Consider the following 20564-nt stretch of genomic DNA (forward strand, 5'->3'; position numbering starts at 1 on the left):
GTTTCAGTAAGTTTTTCAGCATGCAGGTATAATTCGGTTGTTCTCTCATCAAAGTTAGGGAGAAAAAGAAAAAAAAAGAGTCTGGAGACTGTTCTGAGAATGGTATCTGCGGCTGTGGCTTCCCTGCCCACTTTTGCCAGCCTGCTGTTGCTGGAGATGTTATTTATGCAGATCTCAGGAGTGAGCTTAGCACTCACCTGGCCCTGCAGGCTTTGTTTACTCAGAGTTCTACTGTGCATGAGCCTCTGCTACAAGCTTTTCCCTTTCTAAGCCCGCTGAGAAAGGTGACACTGCACTCACTTTCTCAGGCCTGCATGTTTATTTACAGTTCATGTGGGAAGTGGGTCTTCCTCCCTCTCCTGTGCAGTTTTCCTCCCACTGCCAGTTTCACAAGGTTTCCTGCTCCTGATTACTGGGCTGTGCTGCTGCTCCTGCCAGCTGCCATGTTTGTTTACAGCTCACATGGGAAGTGGGTCTTCCCTCCTCTCCTGTGGAGTTTTCCTCCCTCCGTCACTCTCACAAGCTTTCCCACTCCTGGTTGCTGGGCATGTGCTGCTGCTCCTGCCAGCCAGCGTGTTTGTTTACAGCTCACATGGGAAGTGATCTTCCCCCTTCTCCAGAGGACTTTCCTCCCTCTGCCATTCTCAGAAGCTTTCCCACTCCTGGTTTTTCGGTGTGCCCCCGCTCCCGTCAGAGCCTCTCCATCCAGCCTGGCTTGTTTATTTACAGTCCTGAGAAGGATTCCCTTCCCCCACTCTTCAGTGCTCAGGGTGCCCCACCCTCTTTCCCACATGTCTTTATTGTTCTTATTGCTTATTAGTCAGTTTCTCTTTTTTCCCCCGGTAGAGGTCAGTCTGTCCAGGGGGCTATGCTGCTCTGGTCCAGGCTTCTCTGTGGGAGTACCATGGTACCACAAAGCTCACCTTGTCTGCGTCATCCCAAGCTGCCTGGGTGTGGGTGAATCTGATTTATTTTCTTAATAACTAGTTAAGCATCTTTTTCATAGAACTGTTGGCCATGTGTATGTCTTCCTTGGAGAAATATTTATTTAAGGTTTATTTGTCCATTTTTAGTGGCTATTGGGTTTCTACAGTTCTTTATCTATTCATGGCATGAACTCCTTGTCAGATATTTACTAGGTGTAGTTTTCTATATGAGCATGTTCTATTTTTCTTGCAAGTATTTTAAATGTATCCTTCCTTCATCTTATAGTTTGTCTCATTTCTGATAATGTGTGTTGTATTTTTATTGTGTCTCTGGGGTGTGTATATTTATTTTTCTCTGCATATCTTCAGGGTTTTCTTTTGATAATTAAGCAATTTGAATGTGATTTTTGTTCTGATTCTTCTTATGTTTGTCTGGTGTTCTTGAATCTGTGGTTTCTTTGATTGATTTTGAAAAATATTTTAACCATAATCCTTTAAGATCCTTATCTTCTTTGTTGTGCCCTCTTCTTCTGAGGCTCAACTTAGAAAATTGTTAGATTGTTTCATAATGTCACACAGTTCTTGAATTTCTTAAACTATTTTTTTCATTTTCTTTTCATTCAGATTCCAATTGGGATAGTTTCCCTATCCTCAAATTCTCCCTTTTTTGGTTAGTCTTAAGTCCAACAAAGGAATCATTTACTTTTTCATGCTTTTTTAGTTCTAGCTTTCTATTTCACTCTTTAATATAGCATTTATTGCCTTCAGAAAAGTCCTCATTCATTCATTATTGTTGCTCATGCTTTCTAACATACATAGTCCCAGCTTAGAATGGGTTTGTTGTTTTGTTTTATTTTTTTGACAGTCAGATGGTGTGAAGGCAATATGTATTTAGTTAAAACCTGGACTCATTTTGAATTTAGATCTTTTCCCATGCTGGTGAAACTACACTATTCTATTTTCTCCAGCTTCTAGTCAACTGGGTGTTCAAGAGGGTACCCTACTGTGTTGCTATTGTGCTGATGTCCCATAGGTTAGGTGACTAAATGCATTTTGGAATTACCACACTCTCAGTTCACCTTGGTATTATTGATCTATAGCCCCAGTGTAAGTAAGCAGCATCTATACAGTATTAGTTAATGTATTAATCATGCTAAAAAACATATTAAAAAATACCTCAATCTAGGTATTTTTCTGGTTCTCATACTTAGGAATGCTTTAACTTTTTTTAAATTTAATGGGCAAATATTTGAAACCTGCTTTCTATAAATTCCTGGAAATTGCAGCAAGGAACCCTTGAAACTGGGGTAAATAGTATTTATACTTAAAAATGGGGTACTTCTGTCAGGTTGATTGTGTGAGGTTCAGATGGTTTGGGTATTGCTGTTAAAGTTACTTTTGGTGGTTCAAAGACAGCAGATTCATCAGTAGTGCTACTGCCATTGGTTAAGCTCAGCAAATAAAGTATTTTTCTGAGTGTTTCTGCTCTACCCAGCTTTCACCAAACACAGCATTGCCTTTGTAATACAGGTCAACTCTCTCCCCCAGAAATAGATAATGTTTCTTTTTATTTGGCATGAGGTTTGTGGCAGGTAGGGTGGGAATATCCTTGGTTTCCCTTCTCCAGCCTTTGTCTTATCATGTCCTAGAACTGAAGCTTGGGAATCAGTGTTCCAACCTTACCCCACCCATCATGACATCCTGTCTCTACCTTTTGACTGGTCATGGGTGGGAGTTTCTGTCTCTTTCCTAGTGGGATCTATTGGCATCAGGATCCTGGCCTGAACAAATTTCTACTCTTCTTCTAGGGAAGATTGCTTTTACTTTTACTTTTCCCTCAGTAACCATGGGCTTTTTTCTGGTCAAGAGACAGGAAGGACTTCTGACCTTTCCCTAGAAGTAAACTTATGATGACCATGTTCACAAGGTGTGGGAGCAGAGGGTTTCTATTCTTCGTTCAGAGGAGAATTTTTGGTCTATCTTTCTATCTTTCATTCTTAGAAGTGATTATTTTCTCTGTTTTAAAAAGCAAAAAAACCTTTGGTTTTCAGCAGTTATACCAAGGGATGATTCCACTGTATTTCTCCTGCTGTAGATTTTTAATATTTTATGTGTCTGTGGCTTGATGACTTCATTCAGTTTTGGAAAATACTTAATCACTATATTTTACATATTCATTTTGTATTCTCCTCCTTTTCTGAGATTAAATCATCTGTTACTTTATGTTAGGCCTTCATTATTTCCCAAGTGTTAAACCTTTTTACCATGTCTCATACATCACTAATGCTCCTTTTGATTTTCCTTCTTTACCTCTTTTCCACTAAGTCAGGTTATATTTTACTGACTTATCTTCTTCTACTTCACAAATCACCTTCAGTTCTCTCTAATATGCCATTTGGACTTATTAATGTTTGCTACATTTAATTTGCAATTACATACATTGTAAAATAATTCCAGATGTACTGTTTGTCTCATTTTGAACCTACTCTACAAAATGGATTCTCTTGTCATATTGATATGTTAAACAATTATTTTATTGTGATGTCTGAGAGTATCAATATTAATATATCTTCAGATTATATTTACCAACAATTTTTTTCTCTTTTTCAGTGTTTTGATCTCGTCTCTTGTGTCTCATAATATTTGATTGAATATTAGAAATAGTATATGGAAAATTGTAGGGTAATTTGAGGCTCTGTATGAAGTTATCCTCTTCAAAAGTGGATTTATTTGAGTTCTGGCAGGCAATAAACCTGCAGACAGATTACCTTCACTTAACTGTCTAGAATAGTGATGGTTCTGGTTTCTAGAGAAAAATACTTCATAAATGCCAAATGGTGGTGTGGGTGCTAATAAGAGATCCTTTTCCTTGACAGCTTTGAAATGTGATTATTTCTTTCTCAGATCTCTGTTCTACCACATATTCTCTGTATTTGTTTTTTTTAGTTTAGCATAAACCTGGAAAATGTATGGAAAACATAGGGTGAATGAGTGTTGGGTTCAAATTTTCATTCTTCCCTCTCTTTGTGATCTTGGTCTTTCAAATTTTGTGACTATGAAGCTCTCTAATTCTTCCAGATTTCATAATTCTATCTAACTTTTCAAATGATCTCTTGTGGCAGTGCATATCTGACATAAAATGCTCTACTATAGCAAAATGTGAAGTCCTAAAATCAATGTATATTCTGAATGAAAAGCTAACAGGATTCACTGATGATGAATTGAATATGCATTATGAGAAAAATTAAGGAAATAAGAGTATAAATGAATCGTGATGTCATATGCTGAAGTGGACTTTGGAAGAGGAATAATCTGGTGGGGGGTCCATGAAGGGTTATGTTTTGATATGTGAAAGTCCAAGTGAAGTCACTAAAAGGGAGTTAAATCTAGGATCTGCCCTGGGTATGCACATTTGGGAGTCACCAGCACTTGGGTGATATTATGAAATTTGATCAGCTCTACATTGCTACTAGAATACTTGAAGATAAGTACATATTTGAATTCTGCATTTTCTAACATGTACTTATATGTAATTATTTGGTATTTCAGTAAGTTAACAAAGTGAATGTGGACTCCTCTTATCATCCTTTTAGAAAAGCTGAGTGAGATTAGGACTGAAATTGAATATTGGCTTTTGCAACTTGAAAGGTTTTGACTTTTAATATGTCAGAAGAATAGTGAAAGAGAAATTGAAAGGGAAGGAAATGGAAATTTAGAGTGCAGCCAATTCTTTCAAGATATTGCTATGTAAAGGAATGCAGATGAAAAAGATCACCTATACATTATGGACTTCCTATTCTGCTTCAGATAAACAGAGAAAAAAATTGCTGAGGAAAGACTCATAGGGGGAAGCAGCTTATCAGATCTAATTAAGATGACTTTCTTGATACTGAGTTCTACCCAAGTCCTCATTTTCTATGAGTTGTAACTTCCAATTGTACTGACCATTCTGGTTTTTATTTCTTCACTTTCAACATATAGAAATGCATAGCCTTTTAAATTTAATTTTATAGTAAAAATTTTTAGCTTGTTGCCTGTCCCATCACAATCTTTGTGTCCTCCAGTACTTTATGGTAAGTCATAACTTAGTGCCTGAAGTTATCTTCACATTTTTTTGTAATTCTTACAGTCTTCATGAATGATGGATGGTGCTTTGTTTTCAGTAAGTGCTCCCCAAAGGTCTATGTGTTAAAGGCTTGGTACCTATGGTGGTGCTTTTAGGAAGAACTTCAGTTGTTCTGGAAAAGGGGACTTGTGGGAAGTCCTCAGTACATTGGGGTCTAAGAATTATGAGGCCCTGAGTTCAAACCAGTAAGGCCAAAAAATAATAAAAAGAAAAAAGCTCAGTACGTTGGGTGTGCCATAGAAGGAGATTGTGGGATCCCAGCTCCTTCATGTTCCTCTTTTCCTCCTGGCTCATGAAGTGAGCAGTTTGCTCTGCTGTGTGCTCCATCATGATATGCCTTACTAGAGCCCCAAACATATGGGCCACTCAGTGTTGGACTAGAAATGCTAGACCCAAGAGACAAAATAAACATTTTCTCACAATAAACATTGTAATTCCATTGCCTCAGATATTTTGTTATACTGATGGAAACCTAACTAATAAAAATGGATAATAAATTTATTGAATTTTTTTTGTTTTTAAGTTTTTCTTTATGTCATCTTTAAAACTGATGCCTCACACTATTCACAATAGCCAAGTTATGGAAACAGCCAAGATGCCCCACCACTGATGAATGGATTAAGAAAATGTGGTATCTATACACAATGGAATTTTATGCAGCCATGAAGAAGAACGAAATATTATCATTCACTGGTAAATGGATGGAATTGGAGAACATCATTCTGAGTGAGGTTAGCCTGGCCCAAAAGACCAAAAATCATATGTTCTCCTTCATATGTGGACATTAGATCAAGGGTAAACACAACAAGGATTGGACTTTGAGCACATGATAAAAGCGAGAGCACACAAGGGAGGGGTGAGGATAAGTAAGACACCTAAAAAATTAGCTAGCATTTGTTGCCCTTAACACAAAGAAACTAAAGCAGATACCTTAAAAGCAACTGAGGCCAATAGGAAAAGGGGAACAGGTACTAGAGAAAAGGTTAGATCAAAAAGAATTAACCTAGAAGGTAACACACATGCACAGGAAATTAATGTGAGTCAATGCCCTGTATAGCTATCCTTATCTCAACCAACAAAAACCCTTGTTCCTTCCTATTATTGCTTATACTCTCTCTACAACAAAATTAGAAATAAGGGCAAAATAGTTTCTGCCAGGTATTGAAGGGGTGGGGGGGGAGGGAGGGGGCGGAGTGGGTGGTAAGGGAGGGGGTGGGGGCAGGGGGGAGAAATGACCCAAGCCTTGTATGCACATATGAATAATAAAAGAAAATAAAATAAAATTGATGCCTCAAATTAATACAGAATTTTTTCAACATTACTTTCTGAATTCCATAGAAAGATATTATTTCATTGTTTATCTAATATTGCAATAACCGATCTAGCTCAGAGGCAGAATCCTAAGTTGGACTAAAAGTCCACATTTTCTGATTCTCACATCTCTGGCTCCCAGGTAGCTGGGATTACAGAAATATACCACCACTTTCCACCCTTGTGACTAATCTTTTAAAAAGTTCTCTAAGTAGAAATATATATATACAAGTTCTTTCCTTCCTTATTTTGATGGCCAGTATATGAAAATAGCTAGAACTCAAGCCATGTCTTGCACCATGAGGTAGAAGCTATATACTTAGATTGGTAGATTAGAAATAAGAAGACACAGTTTCCTGACTACTGGAGGTATTGATTGAGGAAAAATAAATGGATAGCCGCTGTCAGGGTGTTGGAGAAGAATCTGTCAGTGAGAGGCTTAGGTCATATCGAGATTTCTCATACTGTAAATTTTTACTTTCCTTTTTAGGATAAAATAAAATAACAAAATAATGGACCTAGAAAACTGAAACCGTGTCACCCTTCTTTTCATTATTTTACAATTGAGAAAACCATAATGACCCAGAATGGTAATAATGTATTCTCCTTCGAAGTGCTGGTTCTTTCCACTGCACAAAAAAGTTAGCTTCTTTTTACTTTTATGTCAAATTAAATTTTAATGGCATTTTAAAAATCAGTACTAACAGCCCTTACATATAGAGCATATGATTTAAATCATATAACAGTGCAAATTTATATGTTATCATCTATAAAACTTTTAATTGAGAAAACAGAAACGTTACCTAGGTTTAGGTAATTGGAATAATTTTATATCGTAAGAGTGTTATAGAAAAGAAGTCTTTGCCAGCAACATAAAATCCATTCGCTTATTCTTTTACTCAGTAATGTTTGTTGACCTATTATTACATAATATGTATGTGACTAAACACTAGGTTTATTACATACAAAAGATGAAATCTTTGTCCTCCAAAGACCTGAGCCTAACATGCACTGAGGTATTCCAGCAATTTCCAAAACAATTGGAAGGTAGGTAGGAATTATTGTCTTAAATCTATCCATGTTAGTGACATTTACACAGGGTAGAAATGTTGAAGGATATCAGCCATTTAAAAATAAATGAGGAAACTTGAAAATTAGTCCATGAAGGGATTAAGCAGTAAAAGAAGACATAGTTACAACAGCTTAGTGAGGTTCAGGTCAGTGTTTCTCCCCCAAATATGTACATGTAAAAAGTACCCTTCTAGAATTTTCTCCTATTTTTTCAAGTTATTTAAAATTACACTATTAATAAGTATTAATATGTTATATGTATATATGTGAAATACAAGGACAAAACCCCCTTAAACAACCAAAATACACTTAAAAAATATGTAGGACAGAGGTAAAATGGGAAGAGAGTACCAGTGAGAGGCAGGAGGATAAAAGGAAAAGGGTGAGGGAGGGTGAATATGGTGGATGTATTTTGTATTCATGTATGAAAACAGAAGGATGTAACTTGTTGAAACTGTTCTAAGTAGTTAAAAGGAGAGATGAAGGAAACAATGCAGGGAAGAGAATCTAATTAAGATATATTATAAGAACATATGAAAATGTCACAATGTATTTTAGCTGTAAAACTATTATATGAAATTTTTTTTAAATCTTTGAAAAAATATTTAAAACTTACTGTATACCTGAGAGAACAGGATCTAAAAGAGGCCCCCTCATGGATCACCAGCACGTAAATTACCAGAATGCTTCTGCTTAAGGACATTCATTAAGAATGTAAAGGAACACTTTTATGAACACAGATCTTGAACATAATAGGTTTTTTTTTTTGTATAAGATCAGGAGATCTGTCTCCTTTTATCTGGTCTCTCATTTGACTTTGGTGAAAGAAAACAAGAAGTCTTAGTCCTCATCTTTATCTGAATTTCTCTAGAAGTTTCCCAAGAGCAGCCTTAACTTCCTTGTTCCTCAAGCTGTAGATCAAGGGGTTCAACATGGGTGCCACCACAGCATAAAACAGAGCAACCATTTTCTCCTTGTTTTCAGAAGAGGCAGAGCGTGGCCCCAAGTAGATGAAGACTGTAGCTCCAAAGCACATGCAGACCACAGTGAGGTGGGAGGCACAGGTCCCAAAGGCTTTGTGACGTCCATGAGCAGAGCGAATGCACAGAATAGCAGCAACTATACGAGCATAGGAGAGCAGAACCAGGGAACAGGGAAGAATGATCACCAGAAATCCTGAGATGGCCACCATGACCTTGTTGAAGGAGATGTCCCCACAGGCTAGTCGAAGCACTGCTAGGGTCTCACAGGCAAAGTGATTCAGAACATTGTGACACAGGGGAAGCTGGAAAGTGATGATTGTTTCCATCAGTGAATTGGAGAAGCCAGCCACCAAGCAGCCAGCAGCCAGCCCCAGGCACAGCCCTCCATGCATGATGACTGTGTAGTGCAGTGGGTAGCACACTGCGACATAGCGGTCATAGGCCATGACTGCCAGCAGGAAGAACTCAGATCCACCCAATCCCAGGGAAGCACAGAGCTGGAGCACGCAACTCTTGAACGGGATGCGCTTTTGTGCTGAGAGCAAGTGGACCAGTGTTTGTGGGGCAAAGCTGTTTCCATAACTAAGGTCTACAAAGGACAGAACACTCAGGAAGAAGTACATGGGAGTATGAAGCCTGCTGTCTAGTCTTATCAGAATGAGAATGAGCGAATTCCCCACAATAGTCACCAAGTACATGGCCAGGATCAAGACAAAGAGGACGACCTGAGTGCCCCAGTCACTGCACAGGCCCAGCAGAATGAACTCGCTCACCCATGTCTGGTTGGTAGTTTCCTGCCCCATGAGCTTCAGGACTGAAAGGATGATTTCAGACCCTACTAGGTGCCTGCCTTTCTGAGCTTAAAGTTCATACAGACTCAGCTTGGTCACATCCATGGTAAGAACACAACAGGACCCAGCTGTGCAGATAAAAATCAAGGAGAAAAGAAGTCATATTCTCTGAATTCAATTTACATGAACATAATTTCCTCTCCTAAATGGCTACTGTGATTTGGGTAAGGGGATCAATGAGTTTTTTAGGCTTAAATCTATTTGATTTAGTAGTTTTAATAGGGTTAATTCCTGTCTTTGTAGTGAGAAAAATTTTGGTCCACATGAACAACATATTCTGAATTTTATATGCTGCTTGGTACTAACCTCATTTATTTCTTAAGGAAGAAGGACTCATTCTCACCAATGAAGATAGGATAATAGGACATGAGACAACAATCAAAGAACATAGTAGTAGCTAGCAGCAGGGAGTAGTGTTTGTTTGTTTAGCACCTTAGTAAGCCTTTGCACATTAGAGGAAAGGTCATATTTGGCCATGGTTGCTAGAAATCAAATGACTGGTAACAGGAGGTTGGAGTACTTAAGATTAAATTTCAGCATCCTAAAGATAGCAATATTCAGAGGTTCATCATAACACATTCAGGATTTAATATTGTTTTAAATAAGGTCTAAAATGGCAACAAAATGTTTTCAAAACAGAAATTTCAGAAATTGTATGTCAAACGGATTAGAGAAAATAATCAATATGACACATGCACCACATTCAACATATTTCACAGAGAATTTTCATCCACCCACACCAAAATATATGAAACAAAGTAGCCATAAGACTTGTAGAGAAACACACAGCATTTAAGGTGTTAAATGTGGTTCTTCACTGTGGGAAAAGATAAAAGGATTCTAAATCCTTGGCACAAGTGGGTAGTTTATGATTAAAAGTGATATCTTACTTGAATGTTCAAGGTTATTTTTTAACCCATAACTAAAAAAGAATGTGCTGTCTTAATTCTTTTGTATTCCTCTTCTTGTAATTTTCTGTTGTGATATATTATTTGTACATGAATTGCTTTTTATTCTGCCATATTTTACACTGGCATAAAAGGCGTTTATTCTATAATCATAGGAAATTTCTTATAATGATTAGGAAATTCCCTAGCCACGAAAGCTCTGATACAAACATGGACTGACACTGTTCACAGTGTTTTCTTATTCTGATGTAAATGTGCTTTTGCTATTCCAATGCTCTTTAGAGAAGCAATAATGGTGACAGGGACCACACTACAAAATCCAGCTAAATGCCAGCCCCATCCATCCATCCCAATGTAACTGCTTTTTTCTATACCTATGACTTCCAGCACTTGCAGTTTTCAAAATATATAGATTGAGGGTATCATTAGGTTCATTTTGACAGGCAAGGGAGTTTTCTGAAAAATTAATTATAACTAACTTCTCTGCAGATGCTCTTTTAAATTTAGATTTTGAACTATGTTTCTTTCACGTGGGAGTCTTTGATTTTTTTTCTTCTTTTATTTTCTCCTCCCCTGCTAATATGATTACAAGTCTGCCATTTTAGAAGAGAATAACACCTCTCTCTCTCTCTCTATCTCTCTCTATCTCTCTCTCTCTCTCTCTCTCTCATACACACACACACACACACACACAAACACACACATACACACACACACACATCCAGAATTGCTGATAAGAGTTGGTGGAGTGGCTCAAATGGTAGAGTGCCTGCCTAGCAAGTGTGAGGCCCTGAGTTCAAACCCCAGCCCAACCCCCAAAAAAGAATTCCTGATAATGTAGATCTTGAAGGAATAGATAGTTACCTTGTGCATACTGCTTCATGATAGAATTGGAACAAATGAACTAAGCAACTATGTAAGTTATATGTAAAACTTAAAATATACCAAAGTGGGAGGTATAATTTCTATAAGTGTTTATATTGTGGCCTGTTCTTTGAAGAAATAACAATAATTTGTCTTTCTTGAACATTACACTTATTTTAACCTTTCTTTGGGTCTATCTACCAAGAGCTCAAATGTGACAACAGCCCCCCACCCCCAGATGTTCTTAGTAGAACATGGGTACACAGGTAGCCTCAATATTAAACAGATGGCTAATGGTGAATTCATGTGTACTATTTACACCTCTCTATTCTGGATTTAAAGAAAAAAAATCTAACAAACAGTAACAAAACAAGAAAAGTTTCCTAAATATGTCAAAAACAATTTCCAAAGGCATTGAATTTGTGCTTGATCCACGTTGATTTTGCTCAGTAATGTGGACAAGGAAGTGCATTACCCAAGGGACTTTTACTAGTGTAAAAAAATGTTGCTTCTCCCAAATAAAATATATTTGATATTTTTTAAAATGGAAGTATAAAAACAAGAATACCTGTAAATAAGAACAAATAAATGAGGAACTTATTGATAGGATCTATGTGGGAAAAAGTTAGAAAACTAAGGTTTGTATTTAAAAAATAATTAACATGCATGAGGGCAAAAGGGAACCAAAAAGAAAGTGGAAAAACTGTATAATAAAGATGCCAAGAAATTAAAATTAAACCAAGTGAACAACTGAATCCATGACTATTAGAAAAATAACCTCTGAAATAAACATTTATGGATGGCACTGGCCATTTTTAATCAATTCTTGTATCTTTAAATTTTTATAATATTTTAATACTCAAGCACCTTCAATATTTTATTATTGTTGTTACTCCATTCCAGAGTGTTATGCTTAATCCTTTGTAGTGAAGGTTTTCTGGAATTTGAGTTTATCATAGAAACTGCTCAAAACAGTCACCAGGGAGAATCAATGAAATCTGAATCTTCAAATCTGAAGCTTTGAACAGTGAGAATTTCAGAACATTCCCATACATTCACCTTTTTATCTCCACATACATTACAGCAAACACTAAATCCCTAAGCAAAAGCCAAAGAACTCAAAAACACTTAGCTTTTACATAGCTATGGCATTATTATTTCAACACACTACAACCTTATTTCTGGCTTCCCACTCCTATGTCATCATCTGTTTTTGTAAAGGACAGCAAGTACTTATCCTGAATCATCCCTACATTACCAGTACATAGTGGAGATGTACAAAAGCCCATATGCCTTTACTCAGAGCCTTTAAACAGTTTTGAAAATAGACATGTAATGAAGAAAAGGAACCTCAGTAAAATGCACGGAGAGCCTAAAGGATCAGAGGAAGCACACAAACACGATCTGGAGCATAACCAGGAACCCTGGGTCTTCTGCCTCCGTGGCCATCGGTCTCCCTCCCCTCTGCTCAGCTCCTGTCCAGGTCTTTGCTGTGGTCTCATTCCTCCCTCACCTCTTCTGTGCCCAAAATTCAGAAAAAAAAAAAAAAAATCACGTGGACCTGGTTACAAGGGGGAACAGAGTTAAATTTTTATTGAAAGTAGAAATGCCAGTATTTAGTGTTACCATAACAAATCTGTGCCTTTGGATCATCTTCATGTGGCTCAGATATTTTATTTTCACCTTAGAAAACCCTTTCCAGTGGATTGGTGACTTACGGAAACAAAAAATATTCCTTAACACTATAATGCATCAGCTTTCACATGTATAAATTCAAGAAAGTGACATAAATTATCACTCTTTCAGCAGTCAAAGACATAGTTACACAGCAAAAATTAAAATATCAAAACAATGTATTAAGTGAATATACAAGTGGAAATAACCTTGAAACTGTAAGCATATTTTTAAAATTTGCATCAGAAAGCAACCTGAAACCTAGAGAGTCTGTATAGCATTCTCACCATCTCTAAATGGGCAGTTGAGAGAAACAATTTATACAGAAATGTTACTTTACATACTTGTTCTCCAAACAGCAATTTGGTTTGGAGAAAAAAAGACTTGGTTCTGAGATTCTCCTTCTGGTGACATCTGCAAAGGAAAATCCCACAGTGTGGGTTGTCAGGGACCAAAGCTGAGCATTTGTAGCTGACCGATTAGGAGGCTATGCCCATCGAAGGTTGGAACCCTTAAATCACTTGGAAAGTTCTGGTTCCCAGTTCTGAATAACTAGACCCTGGATTCTTAGGACAGATTTCTAGTAGAGGACAACTATATCAAGCCACCATAGTCTTAGGCTTCAATAGAGAAGGTCACGGATTTTAGGAAACTGGGTTCATGATTCATATTTTTGAAAGTGTTAAAGAAACAACAAGAATAAAAATGCCTGTCTCACCTTTGAGAGTGTGTAAGACTATCCTGGATGTTCGAAGTATGGCAGACTAAGTTTGAAATTTGAAAACAGTGGTCGGAACAGTTAACTTTCTCAAATTTTAGGAAGGAAATTTCAAAGGGCCAATTATATGTTGTTTATTAGGTTTCTTTCTTCCCACAACTCCCCCTGTCCCCAGTTTGGTCAATTCTTCACCTAACACTCTAGTCTACACTTCAACTTTGCAAATGAAAGTTTACTGTCTTGTCCCTGGGGCACAGGAAGGAGTTCACCAAACTTTAATTTCTCAAGGGAACTGCACCTGCTCTTCAGTGATTCCAAATCAAATAGTGAGCACTTTCATTGACCTTAATGAGGATACAAATGCTGTGAAACCTTCATCCAATTCACCCATCTCAACTTCCCTTTGAAGAATAGCTACTTGTCCAGGTCACGCAGGGCTCCACTAAATGGTGATCTCTCTCTGTGTATAATTTGATGAAAGCAGGGCAGGGGCTCATTTTCATTTGCATCCCTAATGAGACTTTAGCTATTCTTGACCTTTTCTCCATGTTTTTAATTCTAACACCATATCTTAACTTTCTCAGAATTTTGGCTTTCCCTTTTTTTAAGGAAGATAGATCCTACTCTGGTTTATGACTTAGAAAGTCATTTTAATGAAAACACAAGTATCTTATGTGAAAGAAAGTCTATCGAGGATGGTAAACCTTGTGCAGTGAAATCTGCAGACCTGCAAAGCATTTTTCTCATTCCCCAAGAATAAGAATGAAAATTTCCACAGGTGTGCACCTGTTCATATGAGAGTGTGCATCCTCAGCTCAGCTACTTACTACTGTGCTAGAAAAACTGACTTCTGAGTTCTCTCTATTTCATTCTGAAGCTGACAGCATTGGCATCCACTTCTGGTCAATAGTCTGAGAACCACTTTCTAAGAACAATACAATCTGTGTAGAGAGCACACAGCATGAGCAGTGGAGCTAGAGGTGGAGATACAACATATCTGAGTCAGCCCTGGACCTTTAGAAGAAAAGGAAGAAGAGGAAAGAAGAGATGAAAGAAAAAAGCTGTTTTCCTCATGCTTCCAAAATGTTGTTTACATCTATCATAAAGCACTTTTTTTCTTCCTTCTATTCTCCTTGTGGATTTACTATTATAGTTTTATTCTTCTAACATTATTTATATGAATGTAGGAGGGCACAGAAATAAACTCATTAGCAAATGTGCTTCCTCACTTAATGCATTAATTTTTTTGATATTTAACAGAAAAATGACATGTCTTTTCCTGTTTAATCTTTTGCTCTAACATTATTTATTAGTAATACATATTTTCCTAAAATTATTTGAAATTATAAATCTAAAATATGGTAGATTCGGATATACACAAATTTTGTTTTGGACTTCATTTTGATTCATCAAAAGATTTGACTTTGTCTATACCAATAGCACGGTTTTAATTGTAGTTACTTTATAATATGTTTTAATATTTCACTTTCTTAAAAACCTTTCTGATTATTATTATTTGATAGTTTTATTTCCTGTGAAATCTCAAATCAACCTGATAAGTGCAAATAATAAAAATGTGTGCTAGGCTTCAATTGCTACTACCTTGAATTCAGATATTTCTTTGAGGGCTGGAGGTATGGCTCAAATGTCAGAGTGCTTGCTTAGCAAGAGCAGGGTCTTAAGTTCAAGATCCCAGTACCACCAAAATAGACTCACTTGAGCAAATATAATGTTTAAATATTAATTATTCTTCATCCAAAAGCAAATATCATTCCATTTATGTTAGGTTTCTTTTATTACTTTCTTTAAACTAAAATTTTCTCATTAAAGTCTTCTATATGTCTTATTGTATTTATTTCTTAGTTTCTGCTGATATTGTAAGTTGGGATTTTTTTTCTATTAGCTTTTAAAGAAAAAAGAAGACTTGTTAATATATTTATTGTTGAAAGTACTATGCTATAGGGGTTGGTTTTGCTCAGAATTCTCTCTGTATTAGGTGCCTCATCTATTAATTATATGAGAAGATATAGTCCTTTCCTCAAAAAACAGTAAGAATGTGTCTAGGCAAATGGTGATAGGACCACTAACCCTAAGTGAGATACTAGTTAGTGTATTTTTGGAAAATCATGCCTCATAACATATGTGACTTGTCCTGGGGATGTAAGAATAGCTCACAACCATAAAATTCATTTATGCAATTAACTACATTAATAAGCCTTTAGAAAATGAATATTGTTATTTTAATTAATGGATCATAAAGAATTTGATAAATTATAACACACATTTCTTTTAAAGATCATTTCAAGATTAGAATTAGAAGGGAGCTTCCTTAACATGATCAGTGTAAAATACCCCATTTCCACAACAAGATGGAGAATTAGATGCATTCTTTAGAATAAGGAAAGTTAAAGTTTGACATGATACTAGAGATTCTTGCTTAAAATATAAGAAAAGAAAATAAATTACATTGTACAAAGATTATATAAAAGTCACTAGTGACTGTGGATAATCTATTGGTTTTAATAATAAGTCCATCTTGTAGAAATCAATAACATTTCTGTACCCCAGCTATAAGCAAATCAAAAACAAATGAAAATGCTGCTTATAGCAGTGACAGAAATCATGAGGAATACAGGAATTGCCTAAGAGAGAATCTACGTGACTTCTTGGAACTCTATACCAAACCTTTAGTACTCCCAGTGTTCTTTGTGTACCTATTAGATTTTCTCCACAATAATTAACACCGACCAACATACGGAGATCTTATTTTTTCTTGTACTTATTGTCTGTTTCTCTTAAACAGAAATCAAGCTCCATGAGGATAGATATTTTTGTTTGCTTTTGTTGTTGCATCCACAACGTCTGGAAAAGTACCTGTAATTAACATTCACTTCACAAATATTTATTTAAAAAATGAAAAGAAAGTATTAAAATTCTAAGCAAACATTGCAGATTTTCTGAATAACTGTGAAGACATGCTTTTGATGGGATGGTGTAATATAAAGATATCAGTTCAAAAGCAACCTACAACAATGCAAACCCAATCAAATTTTGAAGTGAACTTTTTAGGGGATTTAACAGACTTACCAAAAAATATGTGGAATTAATTATTTTATAAATACTTGAATTAACTTTAAAAAGATAGATTTTCCCATTATATTTGATATGCTATATACTAAAAAGTAAATTACTAAAAAATTAATTTTAAAAAAATATAATAATAATGAGAAACAGACAAAAGAACATACAGAATGGAATCAAGATCTCAAAAACAGACTCTTACTCAGATGAACCTAATACTATGCATTAAAGTTATTACTAATGAATGACTAAAGAATGCATTGTTCCATAAATGGGTCACCATATTGAGTAAATAAGACAGGATCTGTAATTAGCAACTTATGCAAAAGTACATGTCAGAAATCCTAAGGAAATAATTGTGAAAGAATGTAAAATGAAAACAGTAATTAATAAAAAATATTTTATTGACAGAATGGGCTTAAGTGAATAATCACAAGAGACTGGGAAGTTGGGTGCCAACACCAAGAATGATAAGTAAACAATTATAGATGCTATGGATTAGCATGAGCAGTAGAAATAGTAGACTAGCAATACTTATGAGTATTAATCATACAATGAATATTGAAAAGCTAATATATAGAATAAGATAGTTAGTAAAATTCATTTAAATATATAAAACTATATGCACTTTCCAACATAATTATTACAATAAACATATTAGAATAGCTTTCCAAAAGACAGAAAGAAATGTAAGTAAGTAAAAATGAATGAGTAAAAAAAAATTCATTTCTAAAAATTATGGAAAGGTCTATGCATGTGATAATGTTCCATGTACCTAGAATTATTAACTATTTCTATACCTGTGGTTTCACAAAATAGATTATTTTCTAATATAAATTCTAACATATATTGACTTCATATATTTCATACAACTAAATAATAGTGGAAGTATCATCAATAAATTATTCAGTCAGCAGGGATTTGATAGCATTGCTAAGGCACTGGCAATCAAAAATGATGAATTCCACACACCCTGCTCTCAAGAATCTTATGGTTTACCTGATGAATAGAAGCAGACGCCAATTACCAAATGAAGGGAATTTTTGCTTCTGTTGTTTTGTTTTGTTTTTATCATGTGTATAATAGGGCAGTGATACATAATTAAAATTGCAATGTGGAGAGTGGGGCTATGAAAATGTGATCCACCTTGTCAGAAAATCTTAGGAGAAGAGGCATGTCTATCATTTCCACTTTGGAACACCTTTGTGTGGACTGTTGGAGGAAAGGAAAAATTCTTTGAAACTACCATTTTTCTCTAACTTTTCCCAACACTCTTAGCAAGGCACCGACCACATCCTTGTTCCTCAAACTGCAGATTAAAAGGTTAAGCATGGGGTCACTACTGCATAGAAGAGGGCAACCATCTTCTCCCGTTCTACTGAGAAGCCAGGACAGGCCTCATGTATGTAAAGATGGCATTTCTGCAGCACATGGAAACCACAGTGAGGTGGGAGGCACAAGTCCCAAGGGCTTTGTGGCATCCCTGGGCAGAACTAATGCACAGAATGACAGCAACTATGTGAGCGTAGGAGAACAGCACCAGAAAACAGGGAAGCAGGATCACCAGAAATCCTGAGATGGCCACTATGACCTTGTTGAAGATGTCAACACAAGTCAGCCTCAGTATAGCCAACATCTCACAGGCAAAATGATTAATGACATTACGACACAACTGGAAAATGATAAATGTCTGCATCAGTGAATTTGTGAGACCAGCCACCAAGCAGCCAGCAGCCAGCTCCAGGCACTGCCCTCCATGCATGATGACTGTGTAGTCCAGTGGGAAGCACACTGCGACATAGCGGTCATAGGCCAGGGCTCCCAGCAGGAAGAACTCTGTGCTGCCCATTGCTAGGGAGTTATACGTCTGGAACACACACCTGTGAAATAAGATGGACTTCCGGGCTAACAGGAAGTCAATGTGCATCTGTGGAACATGCTGTTGGTATAACAGATATACACGAATGACAAGACACTAAGGAAAAAGTACATAGGGGTATGGAGCCTGCTGTCCAGTCTGATAAGGAGGATAATAAGGAATTTCCCTAATACAGTCAGCAGATACATTGCCAAGACAGGACAAAGAGGGAGACTTGGGTCTCCCAGTTACTTGACGGCCCAAGCAAGATGAACTCACTCATCCATGTCTGATTATCCTGGCCCATGAGCCTCTGAACACCTAACCCAAGTTATAAGTTACACATTATTAAATACCAAAACAGAACAAAACCAAACTCTCTTTGTCTCCTTCCTTAAATGGGGAATATTTTATTAAAATGACCAGACATTCAGTTTAAAAGATGAACTGTAATACTTGACTCTTCTTTGCATCCAATTTCTAACCATGGAGCTCATTCCTTTCTTTGTTGGATACCAGATTTTCACTGCTTACCCTCTCAGAATCCATAGTGAAGTTACCCAGCGGTTATGAACTTTGGTGTCATAGTTTACTTTTTATCTCTGGATTCTCTAACTATGAAAAGATGATGCTCAATGTTCATCCTTTTATACTGAGAAATGTTGGGTTTCAACTTAGGAAATAGCAAATTCAAATAGATTTTAAGCTACAAAGAAATAGTGAAAATTACATTTCATATTTAGTAATATTAAAAAGAGGAAAACTTGGGTCATCCAGATCAGTCTGAAGATTCCTCACAGGAATGTCTCTGTGTGGATGGGAGGAAGAGGAAACAATCACCAGAGTTATGTTCTTCTTCCTTTGGAGGAGTGGCAAAGAATGGGTTCACAGTTGGATATGCCTATTGAAAAACAAGTCAACCCCAAAGATGCATTAGTTAGCTTCTCTCATTAATGTAGGAACCCAAGCTCTTGCCACAAATATTAGTCTATTAACTAAAAGGTCATTGGAATCTGGCTGCAAATGCTCACTGATTCTTTTTTACGTTTCTTGAATGATGATAGGTTTAGAGTAGGTTATGATGGAAAGTAACTCACTGAAATTGACTCATTGAAATGAATGTTGGTTATCTCTTCTTATTTACTCCATTGACACTTATTCTTTTGTTTGTTTGTTTGTTTTTATTTTTTCAGACAGGATTTTGCTATGTAGACCAGGATGGCCTTGGACTTGCTGTCTTCCTGCTCAGCCTCCTGAGTGCTGTGATCACATCACATCCACGTACTTTAGTCTTATCTCATGTGAAATATTTGGGTGTTTCACACTTTTGGAAAACTTTGTTTTCTCTCATCTTTGTGCTGTTCTCACTTGACTGTGACCCACAGAGGCAGATTATAATAGTCTAGTTTGCTTGATACCATCCCTAAACTTTCTAGTCCTGATGTTGCTCTAGTATTTCAGAAAGTTCCCCAGACTCTGTATTCATAAATGCCCTTTGGAGCTCCTAGTCATTTTGTGTTTCCACCTTATTCATTCCACAACTGACTTTCAAAAATTTCATGGACTGAGAGAAAGAGGGCCACTCCCAATTTCTCACATGCCCCATCTCTCTAATTATTCTGCCTTTTGGGAAGAAAACATGAAACTCATATACAGATATGTTATTTGTTTGCATCTGTGATCAGGCAGTGCCAATGACTATCCATGATGAGAATCATACTCTGTAGTGAGTGTGTTCATGAGAGTAAGGTCAGCTACATGCAGAATAATAGTGTACTAGAAAACAAAATGTCTCTGGGAGTTCACATACACATCCTTCTTTACTAAATTAAACTTGAAAAGCCATTCCTACCTGATATAATTCATGTAAGCCAACAAAATTACTAAATGTTCTTTAATTTTTTTTAGAAATTACCTTAGAATGTCAAAAAATTACTGAGTCACATTATAATATTTCTATCAGGAAGAGAAGACCTACCTTTTTTTGTCCCTAATGAAAAAGGAAGAGTTGAAATATGAAAGCATCATTGGCAAACACTACAGATAGAAAAGAGAGAAGCAGGTCACCTCAGAGGGAAAAGTCAAAGTATGGGACCTGTCAATGGAACTTGACCATAAGCAGGTACTCTTTTCCATACTAGGAGTAGTCCCCTGTTCTGCTATTGCATAGGAAGCAATTTTGTAAAGGAATTC

General features: G+C 36.4%; 1 protein-coding gene and 1 pseudogene across 1 annotated transcript; both read right to left on the bottom strand.

Moving 5' to 3' along the window:
- Positions 1-8287: 8287 nt before the first annotated feature.
- On the bottom strand, positions 8288-9220 carry LOC109675633 (olfactory receptor-like protein OLF3). The gene has a single exon (XM_020152303.2). The coding sequence runs from the start codon at positions 9218-9220 to the stop codon at positions 8288-8290; it is 933 nt and encodes a 310-aa protein (XP_020007892.1).
- Positions 9221-17755: 8535 nt separating this feature from the next.
- LOC109675634 (olfactory receptor-like protein OLF3) lies at positions 17756-18678 on the bottom strand (annotated as a pseudogene).
- Positions 18679-20564: the final 1886 nt, after the last annotated feature.

The sequence above is a fragment of the Castor canadensis genome, chromosome 2 (assembly GCF_047511655.1).
Source record: "Castor canadensis chromosome 2, mCasCan1.hap1v2, whole genome shotgun sequence".
Lineage (NCBI taxonomy): Eukaryota > Metazoa > Chordata > Mammalia > Rodentia > Castoridae > Castor > Castor canadensis.

Coding starts and splice junctions, on each gene's coding strand:
- LOC109675633 (XM_020152303.2), bottom strand. CDS start 9,220: ATGGGGCAGGAAACTACCAACCAGACATGGGTGAGCGAGTTCATTCTG.